Source organism: Pseudorasbora parva, chromosome 9 (assembly GCF_024679245.1).
Source record: "Pseudorasbora parva isolate DD20220531a chromosome 9, ASM2467924v1, whole genome shotgun sequence".
In the NCBI taxonomy this organism is placed as follows: domain Eukaryota; kingdom Metazoa; phylum Chordata; class Actinopteri; order Cypriniformes; family Gobionidae; genus Pseudorasbora; species Pseudorasbora parva.
The window spans coordinates 30653119-30672511 of NC_090180.1; the positions used below are offsets into that span (position 1 = coordinate 30653119).

Below are 19393 nucleotides of genomic sequence, written 5' to 3' on the forward strand. Positions count from 1 at the left end.
AACAGACAACGCCAGCGTCCTCTCCCCCACGTTGCCTAGCAACTAGTCTTATAATGCACTCAAGAGTACTTTTCTCATCAACCGTATAAATGCTCAACAAGGCTGTATTCTGCGTCAAAGGGACAGCGCTCAGATGTAAATGAGAAGCACATAAACAAGTGAAGGAGACGTGCTGCTGAAGTGCCGCTTAATGACAGCAGAGGGCGCTGGTGAACTGCAAAATGCTGCGATATGTCTACCCCGCAAACAAAAGCGTCCGCGCCAGTGAAGTTTTTAAAACTGCCATTCGTTTTTATAATCTTAATGTTGTTCATCACAGCACCAAATACTTAATACTTAAAGACTTAATAGGCTATTTATTTTCAAACTTTAACATTATGTTTTAATCTGGACTACAACATGCCCTAATGATTATAATTTTTTGGATTCTGTCCAAAAGACATACGACTTCATTAGTTAACCTGTTAATTCATTATTACCAAACTGACAATGAAAAATACTTATAAAGAATAAATTATTCTAAGTAATGCTAATTTCTTAGTTACTGTTTAATAACAAAATAACTTTTTTTATTGGACCTAAGATAAAACTAACAATGATCAGTATTTCTTACCGAACATTACCAAAAACATTATACTAGAGTTTGTTATGCACATTATACATAACAAATGTAGCTGTTGCTCAATCGTAGTTAATGCATTAAATAATGAGACCTTATATTAATTTGTTACCTGTTGTTCTTTATAGCCTAATTCTTTTGCACTTTAATCTGTTTGAAAATTGTACTTTTACAGCTCTGGAAAAAATTAAGATAATTGTAGGCCATATAAATATATATATTTTTTATTAATGAGTGTTGTGTTTTTTATTTTATTTTATTACTTCATTATAAAGTCTATGTAGATAGAGCAATATTCAGAAACGGGTGCAGTTAGCTATAATTTTTCTGATTAACTTTTATCAGATGAAAAAAAAACTGACAAAATTACAAAAATAAGGATGAACGATATTTGAGAGGCAACACAACTTATTCTTACCAATAGCAGTACAATAATTTAATATATTATTTAATAATATGAATATAATAGAATTGCTTTGAACTACAGAGAAACGGTGTTTAAACAGGAGCAATACCACAAACAAGGACGCTATATGGGCTAATTTTGTCATGTGACATTTATTTGCATTAAAGCCCTTTTTCTTAACTAAATGCTGCAAAAAACTAGTTTGGAAACACATTTTAAGTATCCTCATAGAATTTATATATGCTAAAAATGTTAAACGGAAAAAGGTTGTGCCGGCATTTGCACAAAATGCTAAACATTTCCATCAGCTATATTGGTAAACATTTTGATGCGCTAAACATTTTTCCTCAAAAAAAAATATTGGATAGAAACCTGGCTACTGTCATCATTACATCTAGAACACTCACCTTTGAAATGTAGCCATTTTTGGAATGCTTGGTATCTTCTCTCCTCTTTAGTGTTGGCTTACTTTAATATTTCTTTTCCCGTCCTTGCGTCAGGACACCTTCCTGCCTCACGTGGAGTGTGGGACAATCACTCTTATTGGGGCCACCACAGAGAACCCGTCCTTCCAGGTTAACAGTGCGTTGCTGAGTCGGTGCAGGGTTCTGGTCCTGGAAAAGTTGTCAGTGGAAGCAATGGGCTTGATTCTGCGTCGGGCTGTAGACTTTCTCGGACTGCAGGTGTTGGATGAGGATGTAGTGGAACGGGACTCTTCGGAGATCGGCTCAGAGTAAGTGTCAGTTGTGCCCTTGTTATCACAGCATATCACCCGAACAGAGATGGCTCTTCCTCCCACCTTAATGCCTCATTTTGATGATTTATTGGCTTGTTAGGCATTCGGATTTGTAAGAAGGGCAAACAGTTGTCTCTAACCATGACCTCAAGTGCACCAGCTGTGGACTGCTCCGGCTCAGGTTTTAGGGCACTTAGGAGTCATGGAAGCCTCTGCTGTAAACACAAACGCTTGGAGCCGGGGTTGTGTTTCAATGAACCGAATGCTCTCATTGTTTTATGAGACTCAATCTGAAGAACGTCCTGTGACTAGGATCTTACTGATGAGAATGAAACATAATTGATGGGTAGACATCTTCAGATCTTTCTATGTAGTATGGTTTAATTACTGTTAAAGCACATGAAAACACTTCAGATTCAGATGGTTTCTGCTCCCCGTCAAGCCTTAAAACAACCATTCTTAATCAGCAGCATCCCATTACATTATTAGTCAAGTTCAAATCAAGTCAAATGTATTCATAAAGCACATTGTTTCAAAGCAGCTTTAAAGAAATTCATGATGTTAATGTTTATAATGTCTATTTCCATGCTTTATAGTTGTATTTAGCATATTACAGCATTGCAACTTAAAAACTAACACCCGCCTACCAGCCAAATGCAGGTTAAAATCCATTGCGGGTAACGTGTCAGCACACTAGCCAATTTGGCAGGTTATGATTCATAAACTACGTTCTATTACTTTGCATGGCATCGCTATCAGAGCCCTTCCCCTAAAAGGAGCCTTAAATAATAGCAAAACGATACGTAAACAGGGTTGCACACTGAGAAACGCAGCACCATGTCTTTAAAATTCACTAAAATAACATTGTTTTATATGACTGTACGCACACTGGCGTTGGCCAACTATGTCTCTGGCTCAAAATCATACCGAACCACAGCATGACAGTAGTACTGCATGGCAGAATTTTTATTTTTTTTTCACTTGCATGTATGGACGCTGTCATAAAATGTGGGTAAGATGAGATGTCTTGCTCCAGTTAAACATTAGGGCAGAGATCCAGATTCTCTCATCTTCACACGTTTCATGAGATCAATATCCATTTAGCCTCGTAGGACGCTCTGTTCTTCTCACACTCTGCCAATATTTTAATGATAGAACTGTGAGAACTGCCTAGAAAAAGAAAAAAAACAGCACTGCAGGTCATTAATGATCTGCTGAAGTTCGGGGTATGATTTTGGTTGGATATAAGTCTGTCTGTGGTCCAGTGAAACTTAACCAGATTGTAAGGTGAGTCCGTTCCTTATCATTTGATCACCCTCAGGTTGTTCCAAACTAGATTGTTTTTCCTTCTGCTGAACACAAAATAAGTTATTTGGATGAATATTTGGATGAACAGGGCAAATTAAACAGTTTATATACCCCATGACACCAATGTTCAGCCGAAGAAAGAAGATCATATCGGTTTGGAACAACTTGAGGGTGAGTAAATGATGAAAGAATTTTCATTTTCTGGGTGAATCATTCCATTAAGTTGCGACATGCAAAATTGAGTAGATTTTCACATTTGTGCTATGTTGTTTTAGTAGTGTTCTGGGTTGTTGTTGTTTTTTTGTTTTTTTTTACAGCTTATTCCCATGAACAAAAATCAGCCTAAAGAACACTGACTTTTTCCAATGGTTTTAACATAAATGCCACAGCAAAAACAACTGGACTAACTCATATACATTTCAGACATTAATAAAGACAAGTAAACAGTAATACAATGAGAATAAATAAATAAACATATCATCAATAGCACAAATAAATTCAACTCAAAAAATGTCAGGTACAGAGATTGAAATAAAATGTAAAATAACCCTGTATAGTTTTCTTTTTATAAATAAAATATAGATTCATCTTTCTTAAAGTTACAAAAGGTATTCAATCAAGAACAGTGAGGGATTTTTTTCTTCTTTGATTAACATTAATGACACGCACGTCACTTTAAAGTCCTCATGAAATCAAAATCCACCCTATTTACTTTGTTAGCACATATTACAGGTCTAAGGGTGAATAATTCATCCGTGCAAGTAAATACACAGAAAAAAAAATAGTTTGTCACGGTAATCTTTAATCAAAATCTGAGAAGTAAATTCCAGTCTGGAAATGGCGTTCCTTCTCAGATGACGGCAGTTTGACTCCTTATGTTTGAAAATCAAACCCTGCCCTATATTCAATATTCCGTTTCACTTAGAAATACACCACAGCACTGAAGAAAACTCACTTGCTACTTCCGGTTCACTGGGACTTTAAAGAGCATATTGCAGGTTAAAAAAAAAGAGATAAACATATAACCTTGTATGAAAATGCCATATGAAAAGGTAATGCAGGATTTAAAATGTTTTTAAAAGACATAAGAGCAGAAATTTAGCAGATAAAGTGGCCGTTTTGTTGGCTGTTTGTAAAACCGCTGTTTTTTTCAACATCACGTCATATTACATCACGACAGGGAGTCTCCTGCCAAGCTCTCCTTTGGCTTAGTGCAGAATAGGCTGGTATTCTGTAGTAATCAGTGTATTTTCGGTAGTTTTTCTATTTAAATTTATCATTGTCATGGAAAATTATTGTGTCCAGCCTGTCAGGACATTGAGTCCACAGGTTTCCTAAAAAAAAAAAGTTAGAAAAGCTGCATTGTGGCGTTTTGTGCAGGTGAAGAGACGGTACTTCACTTCTGCATCTGCTTTGACACACGCGGTGGTGTGTGTGTGTGTGTTCACTTTACACCGCGGATTATCAGGGATGATTAAATACTCACAAGCAATGCTTCTTGGTTATTGTTTTTACATTAATCAATTTCAACATTGATTAATACAAAGTATGTAGGCTACATAAACACAAATGCATAGTCTCACACTTTAAAAAAAAAAGTCAGGAATTATGTGCTCATATTTTTTTTCAAGCCATGTATATACATCGTTCACTCAAATACACACTCAAAACGTCATACATCCTCACACTATCGACGGTGAATCGGCACAAAATAAACCCATAACACAGAATGAGTGAATAAAGGATCACAATTACACGTTATACTGTCTGTGGCTCGGCCGCGGCGGAGTGTGACGGTCGGTCACGGATCCGTCAGACGATCAGCTCGGAGAAACCGCGTGAACTGAGCACCGTAACTGAGGCGATCCGGGCGAACACACACACACACTCACGCGTTCGTGTTAAACATGATTTGGCATTAGGGGACAGCCATGCTGGGGAAAACAAGCCGACTCACGATTTTTTGATTTTGTATGTTTAAAAAATATTGTGAGATAGGGAGGTGCGAGAAACGTGCTCGGCTAGTCGTGTTTTTCCTCACATGCTGCGAGCCACGACCATACGAGCATCCACAATGTCCACGCGAGGGAAAAACATCGTCTGCGAGCTCGTAACGTTATGTCAGCAAAAACAGCACGGGGTAACGTTACGCCCCGCGCCCGGCTTTAACGTCTAATGTGGACGGCGAGTGTGACTTAAGCCAGATGGTCTGAACTTATTATTAGTTTCTGTTATTGGTATCAATACTCCTAGATGACCAATAGCAGCTTTGCGATTGCCTGATACATGATAATTATCTGCAAAGTATTGTAATCTGAGCAGTGTTAGCTTATAATGTTATGAGCCGACTCTCTCACCTGCTCTGTTTTCCACTGTTTCTCCTCACACAACAATTCAAATCATCTCCTCTAATCGTTGTTCTGTCTAATCCTGGCCTGTCCCTTATTGTGTGTCATAATTGCATGGCTGTGGTCTGCCATATGAGTATTAATAAACATTTATAATTTCCTCAGTGTCCGAACTGCCATTGCGATCCATTGTTTTCCTATGGTTGAAAGTAACGGCACTCCCTTTCGTTATGTCACTTCTGTTTTGCGCATTTTTAGATGCGGAAGTAAAATTTTCTCACAAAAACGACTCAAAAAGCCTTATTAGCGTATTTACAAGTATATTTTAAAGAAATTCTAGGACCTACATTATTTTTGTATACACTGACTCACTGGAGTCTCTAACCTGCAATATGCTCTTTAAGACTGAATGCACAGATCCGATATACTGTTGCACGTGTATTTCAGTGTTTTTTCACACATAGACTAATTCGTGGCAGCGTGCCACAGAATCAACACCTGCCGGCACATATTGCATTTCGGTATTTTTTTTACAAACACTATTTAAAACGCGCACAATCGTATTCGTTCAGCTGCATTTCCTTTCCCTGTGCTCTCCCTTTGTCTTTCATGCGTCTCTCTCTTGCATGCACTCTCTTTGTTTCTCTCTCACACAAACACACACACACACACACACACTCTTGGTGCGTTGCATTCGACTGTAAGTCTCAGGGTTGCCAACTCACACACATTTTTCATGAGACGAACACGTTCAGGCTCTGCTCTTACTGTCTCACTCTGCCAGAGAAAATAGGCGCTCTTAGTGTTTCATAACAGTTAAAACCAGAGCTGAGCAGAGTTGATCTTGTTCATCTAACTTAAAATATATTTCTTCTAATATTTATATTATTTATATTAAAATTAGTGTAGTAGTTAAGGTTAAAATAGAGAATTCCAATGCAAAGAGGCAAATTAGAGTCATTTGTGGCTCAAATAATAATAATTTTCATTTGTAATGCCATTACCTGTGCCTATATGGCTCTTTAATAAATAATAGTCAAAGTCTTATAAAATAATAGTCAATACACAAAGTATTGCAGATCATAACTGCTTACTTATTTGTAGGTTTTACATTTGAATGCATGTTTTGACATGGTCAAATACTAGATTTCTTTAAATGTGAAATTTTCAAACGTAAAAAAAAATTCCCCCCAGTCTGACATGGAACAACTACCCCTCACCGCCACCACCACACATCGCTTTCGAATCTGTGGGAAACACTATTTCTTAACTGCGAACGGTCACTTAATACATAATATTTTGACATGTGTATTTGTGGGATCAAACACAAGAAGATGCATACAAGAACTCAGTATTTCAGTAGAGAGCACTCTGAGAGGTAACTATGGATCTGCACGCAAGGAAAACTGCACAGCACGAGTGCAGAATTAAGTTCTCTTTCACTTCTTCACGTGTTTGAAAATGGTTTGAAATCACATTAAAATACATGCTCAGTAATCGTTAAGCATAAACAAAAAATGTGTTTTATTAAAAGCATCCTTAAGTATCCAATTTTCGAATACCAACCCTAGTTTTCACCTTTTTCTCATTGATAATGTGATACAACGATTGCACATTTGAGAAAGAATAGAGTAAATGTAGGTTCTTAAAATTTAGACTCGATATTCCAAACAATTGCTATTACTGTCTGCACAGTCCACAATTGATTGATTGAATGATTGTGAAGAATATTAATATATCAATAATAACTGAGCTCAGGTATGTGTACATTAAGGAATTTCCAAGGTGTCCTTGGAAAGATTTTGGTTTAGGGATAGTTTGTCCCTTTGCTAAAAGAAAATCATTTTGTTTCAAACCTGTATGACTTTCTTTTGTGGACTTTCAGAACACTTAGATTAAACAGCTTGATTCATATGGATTCGTTTTACAGTGTATTTATGATAATTTGGTGAGGGCCTTTTTTGAATTTTGAAGCTTGAAAATGTTGAAATGAAATGGGTTTGGAAACACTGTTTTATTGAAGAGGTCTGAATGCAATGTTATTTGTCTTTAGATCAAAGGTGTGTGTTGAGCAGAAAGCCCTGGACACTGTGGCGCACCTGTGTGATGGTGATGCCCGAGCCGCTCTCAATGGCCTTCAGCTGGCGGTGCAGGCATGTGTTGTGCAGGTGCGCACGGCTACCTCTAAACCCGACGTAGGCCCTCACCAAATAATCGTGCGCGAGCAGCACATTAAAGAGGGACTTCAGAGATCCCACATTCTCTATGATAAAGCAGGTATGTCCTGTTTGCACTGAAATCATTATCCAACAATCAGTCCATTTCAGCTAACGCAATTACTGTGTCTATCCTCAACCTTTAAAGTGCTTCTATTATGGTTTTTCAAATATTCCCTTTCATGTAGTGTGTAATAGAGCTGTTTGTTAATGTAAACGTTCTGCAAAGTTGCATAAAAAGTCAAAAGTTATACAAAATAAAGTTATTGTCTCCCAAAAGAAAGAACTGATTCTGAACCGCCTGAACGAGTTGTTTGTAATTCGAATCTCACTGTGTTACGTTGCTAAAATAATGTGTAAATAATGTCTAAAAAATAAAATAATGTTGCCCGAATGTGTAATGTGTATGTATTATGTAATGTATGTATGTATATATATATATATTAGGGCTGTCAAAATTTTTTCTGTTTGATCCATGGCCCGTAGTTGGAGAAATTTAGATCAGCCATAGACGTAAAGGATGCAGTAGCAAACATTAATAGGGAAAGAAAAGGGTTAACAATAACATTACTCTGAAACATGTGCAGTTATAGCCTACATAAGCTACCCTATTTTCTGCTTAACTTTTATTAGACTCCAGGTCGAAAGAATAGTGTGTTTTTTCACCGAGCACATTCTCTGCAGTGCACTGAAGCTCACTCTCTTATATCCAAGGTAAATCATTAACACCATCACCAACACCATGTGTTTTACTTAAGTAAATACATCACAATCGGCTAAAACGAATAGGTTACTCTTCTGAACAAGAGCACTCCCGAGTCCGTGAATCGCAGCACAGTTAGCCACACACACACACAAAATACCGGCAGTTCAATAGGGAATGCACAGCTTTTAAAAAGGGCCACTATATTCCAGCTTGTTACAACCTTCTCCAGCTATGGTGTGGTACTGCTGCGCTCCCAGGTCCACATGACAGCTTTCATATTACCAATTTTTCATACGAACTGTGCCCTGTTCTGAATTAAACTTCCAGTGTAAAAACTCCCTTTATTTATATTCTTAAATTAAGAGAAATCACTACTTATTCAGAATTGTAATATTTAGGCTTTAGAGACATGAACTAGTTCTCTGAAAAACATCTGTGACCTTTTGATATATGTCTAGTCTTCATGCTTTGAGTATGGTTTCTCAAATAATAAACGTACATTTGCATAAAGTATGCATATTTGTCCTTGCCCCTGTTGATAAAGATGTGTGATTAAATTGCGATTAAATATTTGAATCGTTTGACAGCCCTTATATATATATATATATATATATATATATATATACAGGGAGTGCAGAATTAATAGGCAAATGAGTATTTTGACCACATCATCCTCGTTATGCATGTTGTCTTACTCCAAGCTGTATAGGCTGGAAAGCCTACTACCAATTAAGCATATTAGGTGATGTGCATCTCTGTAATGAGAAGGGGTGTGGTCTAATGACATCAACACCCTATATCAGGTGTGCATAATTATTAGGCAACTTCCTTTCCTTTGGCAAAATGGGTCAAAAGAAGGACTTGACAGGCTCAGAAAAGTCAAAAATAGTGAGATATATTGCAGAGGGATGCAGCAGTCTTAAAATAGCCAAGCTTCTGAAGCGTGATCATCAAACAATCAAGCGTTTCATTCAAAATAGTCAACAGGGTCGCAAGAAGCGTGTGGAAAAACCAAGGCGCAAAATAACTGCCCGTGAACTGAGAAAAGTCAAGCGTGCAGCTGCCAAGATGCCACTTGCCACCAGTTTGGCCATATTTCAGAGCTGCAACATCACTGGAGTGCCCCAAAGCACAAGGTGTGCAATACTCAGAGACATGGCCAAGGTAAGAAAGGCAGAAAGTCGACCACCACTGAACAAGACACACAAGCTGAAACGTCAAGACTGGGCCAAGAAATATCTCAAGACTGATTTTTCTAAGGTTTTATGGACTGATGAAATGAGAGTGAGTCTTGATGGGCCAGATGGATGGGCCCGTGGCTGGATTGGTAAAGGGCAGAGAGCTCCAGTCCGACTCAGACGCCAGCAAGGTGGAGGTGGAGTACTGGTTTGGGCTGGTGTCATCAAAGATGAGCTTGTGGGGCCTTTTCGGGTTGAGGATGGAGTCAAGCTCAACTCCCAGTCCTACTGCCAGTTTCTGGAAGACACCTTCTTCAAGCAGTGGTACAGGAAGAAGTCTGCATCCTTCAAGAAAAACATGATTTTCATACAGGACAATGCTCCATCACACGCGTCCAAGTACTCCACAGCGTGGCTGGCAAGAAAGGGTATAAAAGAAGAAAATCTAATGATATGGCCTCCTTGTTCACCTGATCTGAACCCCATTGAGAACCTGTGGTCCATCATCAAATGTGCGATTTACAAGGAGGGAAAACAGTACACCTCTCTGAACAGTGTCTGGGAGGCTGTGGTTGCTGCTGCACGCAATGTTGATGGTGAACAGATCAAAACACTGACAGAATCCACGGATGGCAGGCTTTTGAGTGTCCTTGCAAAGAAAGGTGGCTATATTGGTCACTGATTTGTTTTTGTTTGGTTTTTGAATGTCAGAAATGTATATTTGTGAATGTTGAGATGTTATATTGGCTTCACTGGTAAAAATAAATAATTGAAATGGGTATAAATTAGTTTTTTGTTAAGTTGCCTAATAATTATGCACAGTAATAGTCACCTGCACACACAGATATCCCCCTAAAATAGCTAAAACTAAAAACTAAAACTTCCAAAAATATTCTGCTTTGATATTAATGAGTTTTTTGTGTTCATTGAGAACATGGTTGTTGTTCAATAATAAAATTAATCCTCAAAAATACAACTTGCCTAATAATTCTGCACTCCCTGTATATATATATATATATATATATATATAGAGAGAGAGAGAGAGAGAGAGAGAGAGAGAGAGAGAGAGAGAGAGAGAGAGAGAGAGAGAGAGAGAGAGAGAGAGAGAGAGAGAGATATTAGGCACATTTGGATGATCCAGAGGAGTCATTGGAGAAAGTAATGTGGTCAGATGAGACCAAAATAGAACTTTTTGGTCATAATTCCACTAAACGTGTTTGGAGGAAGAAGAATGATGAGTACCATTCCAAGAACACCATCCCTACTGTGAAGTATGGGGGTGGTAGCATCATGCTTTGGGGGTGTTTTTCTGCACATGGGACAGGGCAACTGCACTGTATTAAGGAGAGGATGACCGGGGCCATGTATTGCGAGATTTTGGGGAACAACCTCCTTCCCTCAGCTAGAGCATTGAAGATGGGTCGAGGGTGGGTCTTCCAACATGACAATGACCCGAAGCACAGCCAGGATAACCAAGGAGTGGCTCTGTAAGAAGCATATCGAGGTTCTGGCGTGGCCTAGCCAGTCTCCAGACCTAAACCCAATAGAGAATCTTTGTAGGGAGCTCAAACTATATATATAATAGTCTTGTTCAAAATAATAGCAGTACAATGTGACTAACCAGAATAATCAAGGTTTTTCGTATATTTTTTTATTGCTACGTGGCAAACAAGTTACCAGTAGGTTCAGTAGATTCTCAGAAAACAAATGAGACCCAGCATTCATGATATGCACGCTCTTAAGGCTGTGCAATTGGGCAATTAGTTGAAAGGGGTGTGTTCAAAAAAATAGCAGTGTGGCATTCAATCACTGAGGTCATCAATTTTGTGAAGAAACAGGTGTGAATCAGGTGGCCCCTATTTAAGGATGAAGCCAACACTTGTTGAACATGCATTTGAAAGCTGAGGAAAATGGGTCGTTCAAGACATTGTTCAGAAGAACAGCGTACTTTGATTAAAAAGTTGATTAGAGAGGGGAAAACCTATAAAGAGGTGCAAAAAATTATAGGCTGTTCAGCTAAAATGATCTCCAATGCCTTAAAATGGAGAGCAAAACCAGAGAGACGTGGAAGAAAACGGAAGACAACCATCAAAATGGATAGAAGAATAACCAGAATGGCAAAGGCTCAGCCAATGATCACCTCCAGGATGATCAAAGACAGTCTGGAGTTACCTGTAAGTACTGTGACAGTTAGAAGACGTCTGTGTGAAGCTAATCTATTTTCAAGAATCCCCCGCAAAGTCCCTCTGTTAAAAAAAAGGCATGTGCAGAAGAGGTTACAATTTGCCAAAGAACACATCAACTGGCCTAAAGAGAAATGGAGGAACATTTTGTGGACTGATGAGAGTAAAATTGTTCTTTTTGGGTCCAAGGGCCACAGGCAGTTTGTGAGACGACCCCCAAACTCTGAATTCAAGCCACAGTACACAGTGAAGACAGTGAAGCATGGAGGTGCAAGCATCATGATATGGGCATGTTTCTCCTACTATGGTGTTGGGCCTATTTATCGCATACCAGGGATCATGGATCAGTTTGCATATGTTAAAATACTTGAAGAGGTCATGTTGCCCTATGCTGAAGAGGACATGCCCTTGAAATGGTTGTTTCAACAAGACAATGACCCAAAACACACTAGTAAACGGGCAAAGTCTTGGTTCCAAACCAACAAAATTAATGTTATGGAGTGGCCAGCCCAATCTCCAGACCTTAATCCAATTGAGAACTTGTGGGGTGATATCAAAAATGCTGTTTCTGAAGCAAAACCAAGAAATGTGAATGAATTGTGGAATGTTGTTAAAGAATCATGGAGTGGAATAACAGCTGAGAGGTGCCACAAGTTGGTTGACTCCATGCCACACAGATGTCAAGCAGTTTTAAAAAACTGTGGTCATACAACTAAATATTAGTTTAGTGATTCACAGGATTGCTAAATCCCAGAAAAAAAAAATGTTTGTACAAAATAGTTTTGAGTTTGTACAGTCAAAGGTAGACACTGCTATTTTTTTGAACACAACCCTTTCAACTAATTGCCCAATTGCACAGCCTTAAGAGCGTGCATATCATGAATGCTGGGTCTTGTTTGTTTTCTGACAATCTACTGAACCTACTGGTAACTTGTTTGCCACGTAGCAATAAAAAATATACTAAAAACCTTGATTATTCTGGTTAGTCACATTGTACTGCTATTATTTTAAACAAGACTGTATATATATATATATATATATATATATATATATATATATATATATATATATATATATATATATATATATATATATATATATATATATATATATATAAATTAATGAATCACTCAGGAATGTGTAGTTTTGCATCAAGTAGCTAATGCAAGTTCAACCAATCCCAGTTTCTCCCTACTATACTTTGTACTTGCAGTAGTTTTTAGATCTTTTTTTTTTTTCTTCCGCAAGTGAGCGTCACTATGAGGGAATATATTTCCTGGAATATACAAACATGAAATGCATATTAATAGGAATTCATGAGAGCAGTTGAGCTTTTTTGTACTCCCATTTTATATTTTAAGTTATTGGCAAAAACTTGCAGTCTTAAGCTTAACGTTCACTGCTTCTTGTTATGCACATAAATATTTACAAATTCTCATACATTAAGAAATGTAACATTTGTGACACAGGTGAGGAGCACTATAACTGTATCTCAGCCCTGCACAAGTCAATGAGAGGATCAGAACCAAATGCTGCCCTTTATTGGCTGGGAAGAATGCTGGAGGGAGGTGAAGACCCACTGTATGTGGCTCGCAGACTGGTCCGGTTTGCTAGTGAGGATATTGGTGAGTTTTTTAGTGTTTTTTTTTTAACCCTCCTGAGGTCCATTTATAAAACTGTTCAGTGTTTTCCAAAACCTGCATTGTTTTTCTGTAATAGTAACTTCATAATTAGTATGTAATCCAAAGGTTACCGTCTTGACAGACATGAGCTTTTGTGACTCTTCTAAAGGTTTGGCGGACCCTGTGGCGCTCACTCAGGCTGTATCAGCGTTCCAGGCCTGTCACTTCATGGGCATGCCCGAATGTGAGGTACAACACAGACAAATACACTGCATTTGCTGCTAGCCCTGGAAATTTTTAGGCACCTCACGATTCCATCCGATTTAGACTCTCGGAGTCACAATCAGATTCTAAAACAAGTCATGATCTACATTAGTTTAACTTTTTAAGAGTGCTCTGATTGATTGGGCGCCAATCATTATCGGCCAATAATAGCTTTATGTATTTGGATCAATGGTCTCTATAAAGGGAGATCAGATGATGTAAAACTTGTGAGACAATTTTTCTATTTCTATTCCACCAGTATATAAAGGACTATAAAGGACAATACTTTTGCAACGTCTTTGCTTTAGAGTTGCTGTTGTTGCAATGTCTCCTCAATGAAAGCAAGAGACTAGGGCTTTGTTATTTTAGTGCATTTCTTTTCTTCACAGTGGTGCGCTTTTGTTCCTCCATAAAAGCCCAAACTTAAAGGAATAGTTTACCCAAAAATGAGAATTTTGTCATCATTTACTCACCCTCAAGTTGTTCCAAACCTGTATAAGGTTCTTTGTTCTGCTGAACACAAAAGAATATATTTTGAAGAATGTTTTTAACCAAGTAGAATTTTCATTTTTGGGTGAACTAACCCTTTAACATCGGTTAAGTTCAGTACATCTAAACATCCAAATCGGCTAGATAAATGATTGTCACAAAATAGTCTACTGTTGGTAAACTCTAGGATGTGCGCGATTTATAATATTTAATTTATACAGTGAAGACTAGGCAGTTTTACATTTCATTGCTTTCTGTTAACGAAGACTGTTCTGTTTCTTATTTTTATTATTTATTTAGCTGGAATGCTATGTTTGTTATGCTCTAAATTGTCTCTAATCTCTGAGAGATGGAATGGAACATGTTGCAGATGTTTCCCAGTAAACAAAGAGTTGTCAATTCATGAAACTTCTCTTAATTTTTTCAAACTAAAAATACATTGTGGTTAAGAAAGTTTGGCCTTTAATTTATTTCAGTGATTGGTATCAGCCAATACTGCTTCCAGTGATTGGTGTTCGGCCCCAAAAACCCAGATCGGAGCACCATTACTGTTAAACTAAATCTAGCTTTATAACAGTGAATTTTCACTTTATCTCAGCATTGTTTTTTTTAATAATTTTTTTTTTTTTTTAATAATTTATTTATCTTATCCCTAATTTTTTTTCTTTTTTTTTCTCAGAATTGTGAGTTTATATCTTTATATAATTTTGACTCTCAGTTCTCAGTTTGACTTAGTCACAAGTTTTTATCTCGCTAAACTGAGGAAAATAGTTGATGTATTCTGAGAAATTCTAAGATGTAAACTCACAATTTGTGTGAAAAAAGTATGATTAAAATGTCACAATTACTTTTTAATATATTTTACAGTTTTAATATATTCAAACAAACATGTCAGCTGAGTGCTATTAAAACATGCATAGTGAAAATATCAACAACAACAAAAAACTGTTTTACAATGAACATAAATAAATTGTTATAGTTATTGTAGTTATTCCATGGAAACCTCAAATGACCCTTGGTTTTGCTTCAAATCATTTAACTGTTATTTATGCAGTTATACAAATGGTAATCAATATGCCAAAAAAAAAATGTCTATAAAAAAGGCTATATCTGTGCTATACATCATGTGCAAAAAAGTTTTAAGGCCCGGTACATTAAAATTATATTAAAGAAAAACATGTGTTGCCAGATAAGAGGAATGTTCTGCAGGAACACACACACATTTGCTATGGACAAAGTAACCAGACTTTCAAACAGACTTTACAGTTACTACTCTCATAAAATACCTTAAATTTAGTGTCTAACAGCAGATATTTAAGCTACATTAATGTTTTGCACTGGATTATAATTGTCTCCTCTACTGCATTCTGTCTGTTTGATGCCGGCGCTCGTTCAGGGAAGTTTGAAGCTTAATCAAGACTGTAAGGATGCGCTTTCATGCAAAATAGAAATACTCAAAGGAATCAGTAACATTTAAAGATAAAGATATAACCTTTAAAGGTCCCATTCTTTGCGATTCCATCTTTCAAACTTTAGTTAGTGTGAAATGTTGCTTTTAGAGCATAAATAATACCTGTAAAATTATAAAGCTCAAAGTTCAATGCCAAGCGAGATTTTTTATTTAACAGAAGATCCCTTTCAAAGCCTACAGTGAACGGCCGGTTTGGACTACACCTCCTCACTTCCTGCTTTAATGACGCAACTAAAACCGTTTGTTGACAAACCCTCCGCTCACAAGAACACGCAAATTCGGGGGCGTTGTCCTTTTGCTCTCGCAGGTCAAGAATAGGAAAGCGTTGTTTTTGTAGAGTGTGTTTGTCGTCATGCCATTGAAACGCTGTTATTTTCATCCCGGAGTCAAATCACCTTTGTTTGGCCTTCCCACGGACGCTGTACGTAGAGATCAATGGCTACAGTTTATGGTTAACTCTGTTCCGGAAAATTATAATCACAATTTAAAACTATGTGCAGCACATTTTGCTGAGGACTGCTTCCTCAATCTCAATCAGTTTAATGCCGGATTCGCAGAAAGATTATTCTTAAAAGATGACGCAGTTCCCTCTTTGTCTGGAACAGTTTATGTAACTCATGACACAAAGCGCAACGCTGTTTAGCTTTGTTAACTAACGTTAGATGGTAATTGAAACTAATCCGAAAAACTTAGCATATAAAAGTTTAGTAATTCATTCAGACACCATCGATTGTTGGTGTTTGTAATGATCAGTTTAAACTACTGAATAGACAGCTTACCATTCTGAAACATCCAGCAAAAGTCTTTCCTGAGCAGGTTGTAATCGATCCTCTTCAATATTCTCCGGGTCTGATTCCGACTCAAATTGATAAGGCAATATAGTCATTTTTGCAATAACATTGAGCGCGCGTATCGTATCTACCCGTTATGATAAGAGGCGGGACCTTTCCGGGCAACGTGCTAAGCTGCTATCCAATAACAGCGCGGGAAGCGCTGGCCTAATCAGAACTCTTTACGTATTTCTGAAGGAGGGACTTCATAGAACAAGGAAATCATCAGGCCGTTTTTCAGGACAGAGGAAACACCGGTATACAGATAAGTAAATTGTGTGAAAAATACTGGGTTTTTTTACACGCGAAACATGAACTCATGTTATATTGCACACTGTAAACATAATCAAAGCTTTGAAAACACGCGAAGAATGGGACCTTTAAAACAAACGTTTTGCATTGAGGATGTACACGCATCTGTCAAAGGGTATGGCAGGGTATGTTAAAAGCTAATACATTAGCTTGAATCTTAAAATAAAGAATTGTCATGGTTTGGCCCTTGGATCATGTACCTTTCCTGCATCAGTCCACTATTTTTAGATGCATTTTGTCTATAGAAATGTGTTAATCAGTGCTGTAATTTGGCACGACTAAATTGCCAAATTACTCTGTGTTCTGTGCACAGAGGGCAGACACGACTAATCGTTAATGAGAATTATTGTCGATAATTAAAGAGTTTAGCGATTTAGTTGATGTAGCCCTAAGTGGCAGGAACAAGCTTACATAAATGTTACTAGATACTTGCAACAGTTTTTTGATATCCTTTATTACTAACATTTCATCTTCACTCTCACCTCCATCTCCTCTTGAATTATTTTAGGTCATTTTAGCCCAGTGTGTGGTTTATATGGCCAGAGCGCCCAAGTCTGTGGAGGTGTACAAGGCCTATAATAACGTCAAGGCCTGTCTGAGAAACCATCAGGGCCCGTTACCGCCTGTTCCCCTCCACCTGCGCAACGCCCCCACCAAATTAATGAAGAATCTGGGCTATGCTAAAGGATACAAATATAACCCAGACTTCAATGGGACAGTGGATCAAGAATACCTTCCTGAGGAACTTCGTGGAATGAACTTTTTTACCTGGATGCCCTCCAGTCGATGATTGTTCCCCTTTTGGCTTCATGAGAAATGGACATTTAAGTTTGCAGTTTCGCTGTTGCCTTTACCATTGTTGTCACGTCTTCCACTTACTACAGCAATATTTTACAAAACCTTCAATAAATCTCCCTTTGCTTATGCTGCTAATAATTGTTTAACATTATTCAAAGGTTTGAAATCAACATTAGATAAGAAACAATTCAAGTAAATGATTTTGCGTCTTTAGATGTTTACAGTTATTCTACACTTTTATCTGCAAGCTACCAATATTATATATGTTGTAAATTAAACTTAACATACTCTTTATTAAAACCCAGTCTCATGTTTTTGTTTGTGCAAATATTTCACTTAGATATAGTTTCAAGTCATTTTGATTCAGAGTTGTCACCATAGTTAATTTCGAAGTATCCAAATGAATAATCTAGTATAAAATAATAAAACACATGAATAAAGCTATAGAAAATTATGTCCACTATTACTAGACCTTTCTGCCCTTTTTGGGGTACAGGCCATTAGCTACGGCTCACCAGGCATTTTTTCAGAGGGATTTCAGCGCATCCTTTTTTTGAGGAGGGATTTCCTCAACCTCGCTCCAGGTGGATATATATTTTTTTAATTTAGTTTCTTGGCCTTCCTCTTTTACTTTTTCTTTGAAGATTCCAGGTCCAGCCCCAAGCTCTAAGGTTCATCTGCAAGAGTGACTGGAACTGTGTTTATGTTTGCCTTCAGTACTTTGCTTTTTCCTCTATGGGTGTTTAGTCCAAGTTGAGCTGAAGTGGCAGCTACACTATTAGTCTTATATAAAACATCAATCATTTTATCAAAAATTAACAAAAGTAAACCTCTGTTGCATCTTGCCATTTTGATTTCATATCATCTCATAATTAGTATTCTGCTCATCAAACTTAAAGTCATGTAATGTAGGTTATAGCAGACTTGACTTCTGTATTTCTGGGTGAAACAGCTTTTTGAATGTAAAAAAGCTATAAGGCTTTTACATGGCTGCAATGAAACATTTAATTGCGAACCTATACTGTAAAAAAAAAAAAAGTCAGTAGAAATAGGGCACAATGTTATAAATATGAAGGAATTTTCTGTATTGTTTTTACAGGTATTTTACCTGTGTTTTGAATTACACATTGCAGTAGTTTGTGTTTTAAGGGTCAACGGAAATTGCCGTAAAATTACTGGCAGAAAATGACCAGTACATTTTTATTTTTTACAGTGTATTATTTATTTTGTAAATAAGTGTGTGTGCTTCATTTGTGTCATAATATTCACGTAAAACAGATTATATATATATATATATATATATATATATATATATATATATATATATATATATATATATATATATATATATATATATATATATATATATATATATAATGAATTTAAGTGCCATCGAAATCTGGGTTCTGATTCTGTCCGGTACATACCGGATCTATAGGTGCCAAACCCTACTTAATACATCTATATAGATTTATGAATTCAAGGCAAGGGGTGGTAATTGTGGTAGCTTGTTGAATAGAAAAAGAAAAAAATAGAAAAAATGTCTCTCTTTGCCCTATATATATACATAGCATTTCATCTAGATCAACTTGGATGTTGGTCAGAAAGAGATAAGGATGCTCAGAAACACAAGTGCATTGCAATTATTTATTGTGGGAATTTTTCGTCATATCTTCATTAACTAAATGAACACCTGTCAGAGCAAACTAACAACTTTGAATTAAATTGGTGTGGTATCCAGTACATAAACATCAGCCATGCCTGCTGACAGATCTGTTCTATGAGATACCGTGGTCAGGAGCATTTCCCTTGTGTTGTGGCGATTTCATTGTGTTGGGGCTTGATTCCGTTGTGTTGGGGCTTGATTCCGTTGTGTTGGGGTTTGATTCCGTTGTGTTGGGGCTTGA

At 37.2% G+C, this 19393-nt stretch overlaps 1 protein-coding gene across 1 annotated transcript in view; it reads left to right on the top strand.

Annotated features, from left to right (window-relative positions):
• Positions 1-18536, top strand: part of wrnip1 (WRN helicase interacting protein 1) — a 29633-nt gene extending 11097 nt beyond the window's left edge. The window contains exons 3-7 of the mRNA XM_067452209.1: positions 1526-1758; positions 7471-7694; positions 13170-13325; positions 13492-13571; positions 17197-18536. Of these exons, the coding sequence (XP_067308310.1) occupies positions 1526-1758; positions 7471-7694; positions 13170-13325; positions 13492-13571; positions 17197-17478 (975 nt within the window). The 3' untranslated portion in view covers positions 17479-18536. The remainder of the gene's footprint in view (positions 1-1525; positions 1759-7470; positions 7695-13169; positions 13326-13491; positions 13572-17196) is intronic.
• Positions 18537-19393: the final 857 nt, after the last annotated feature.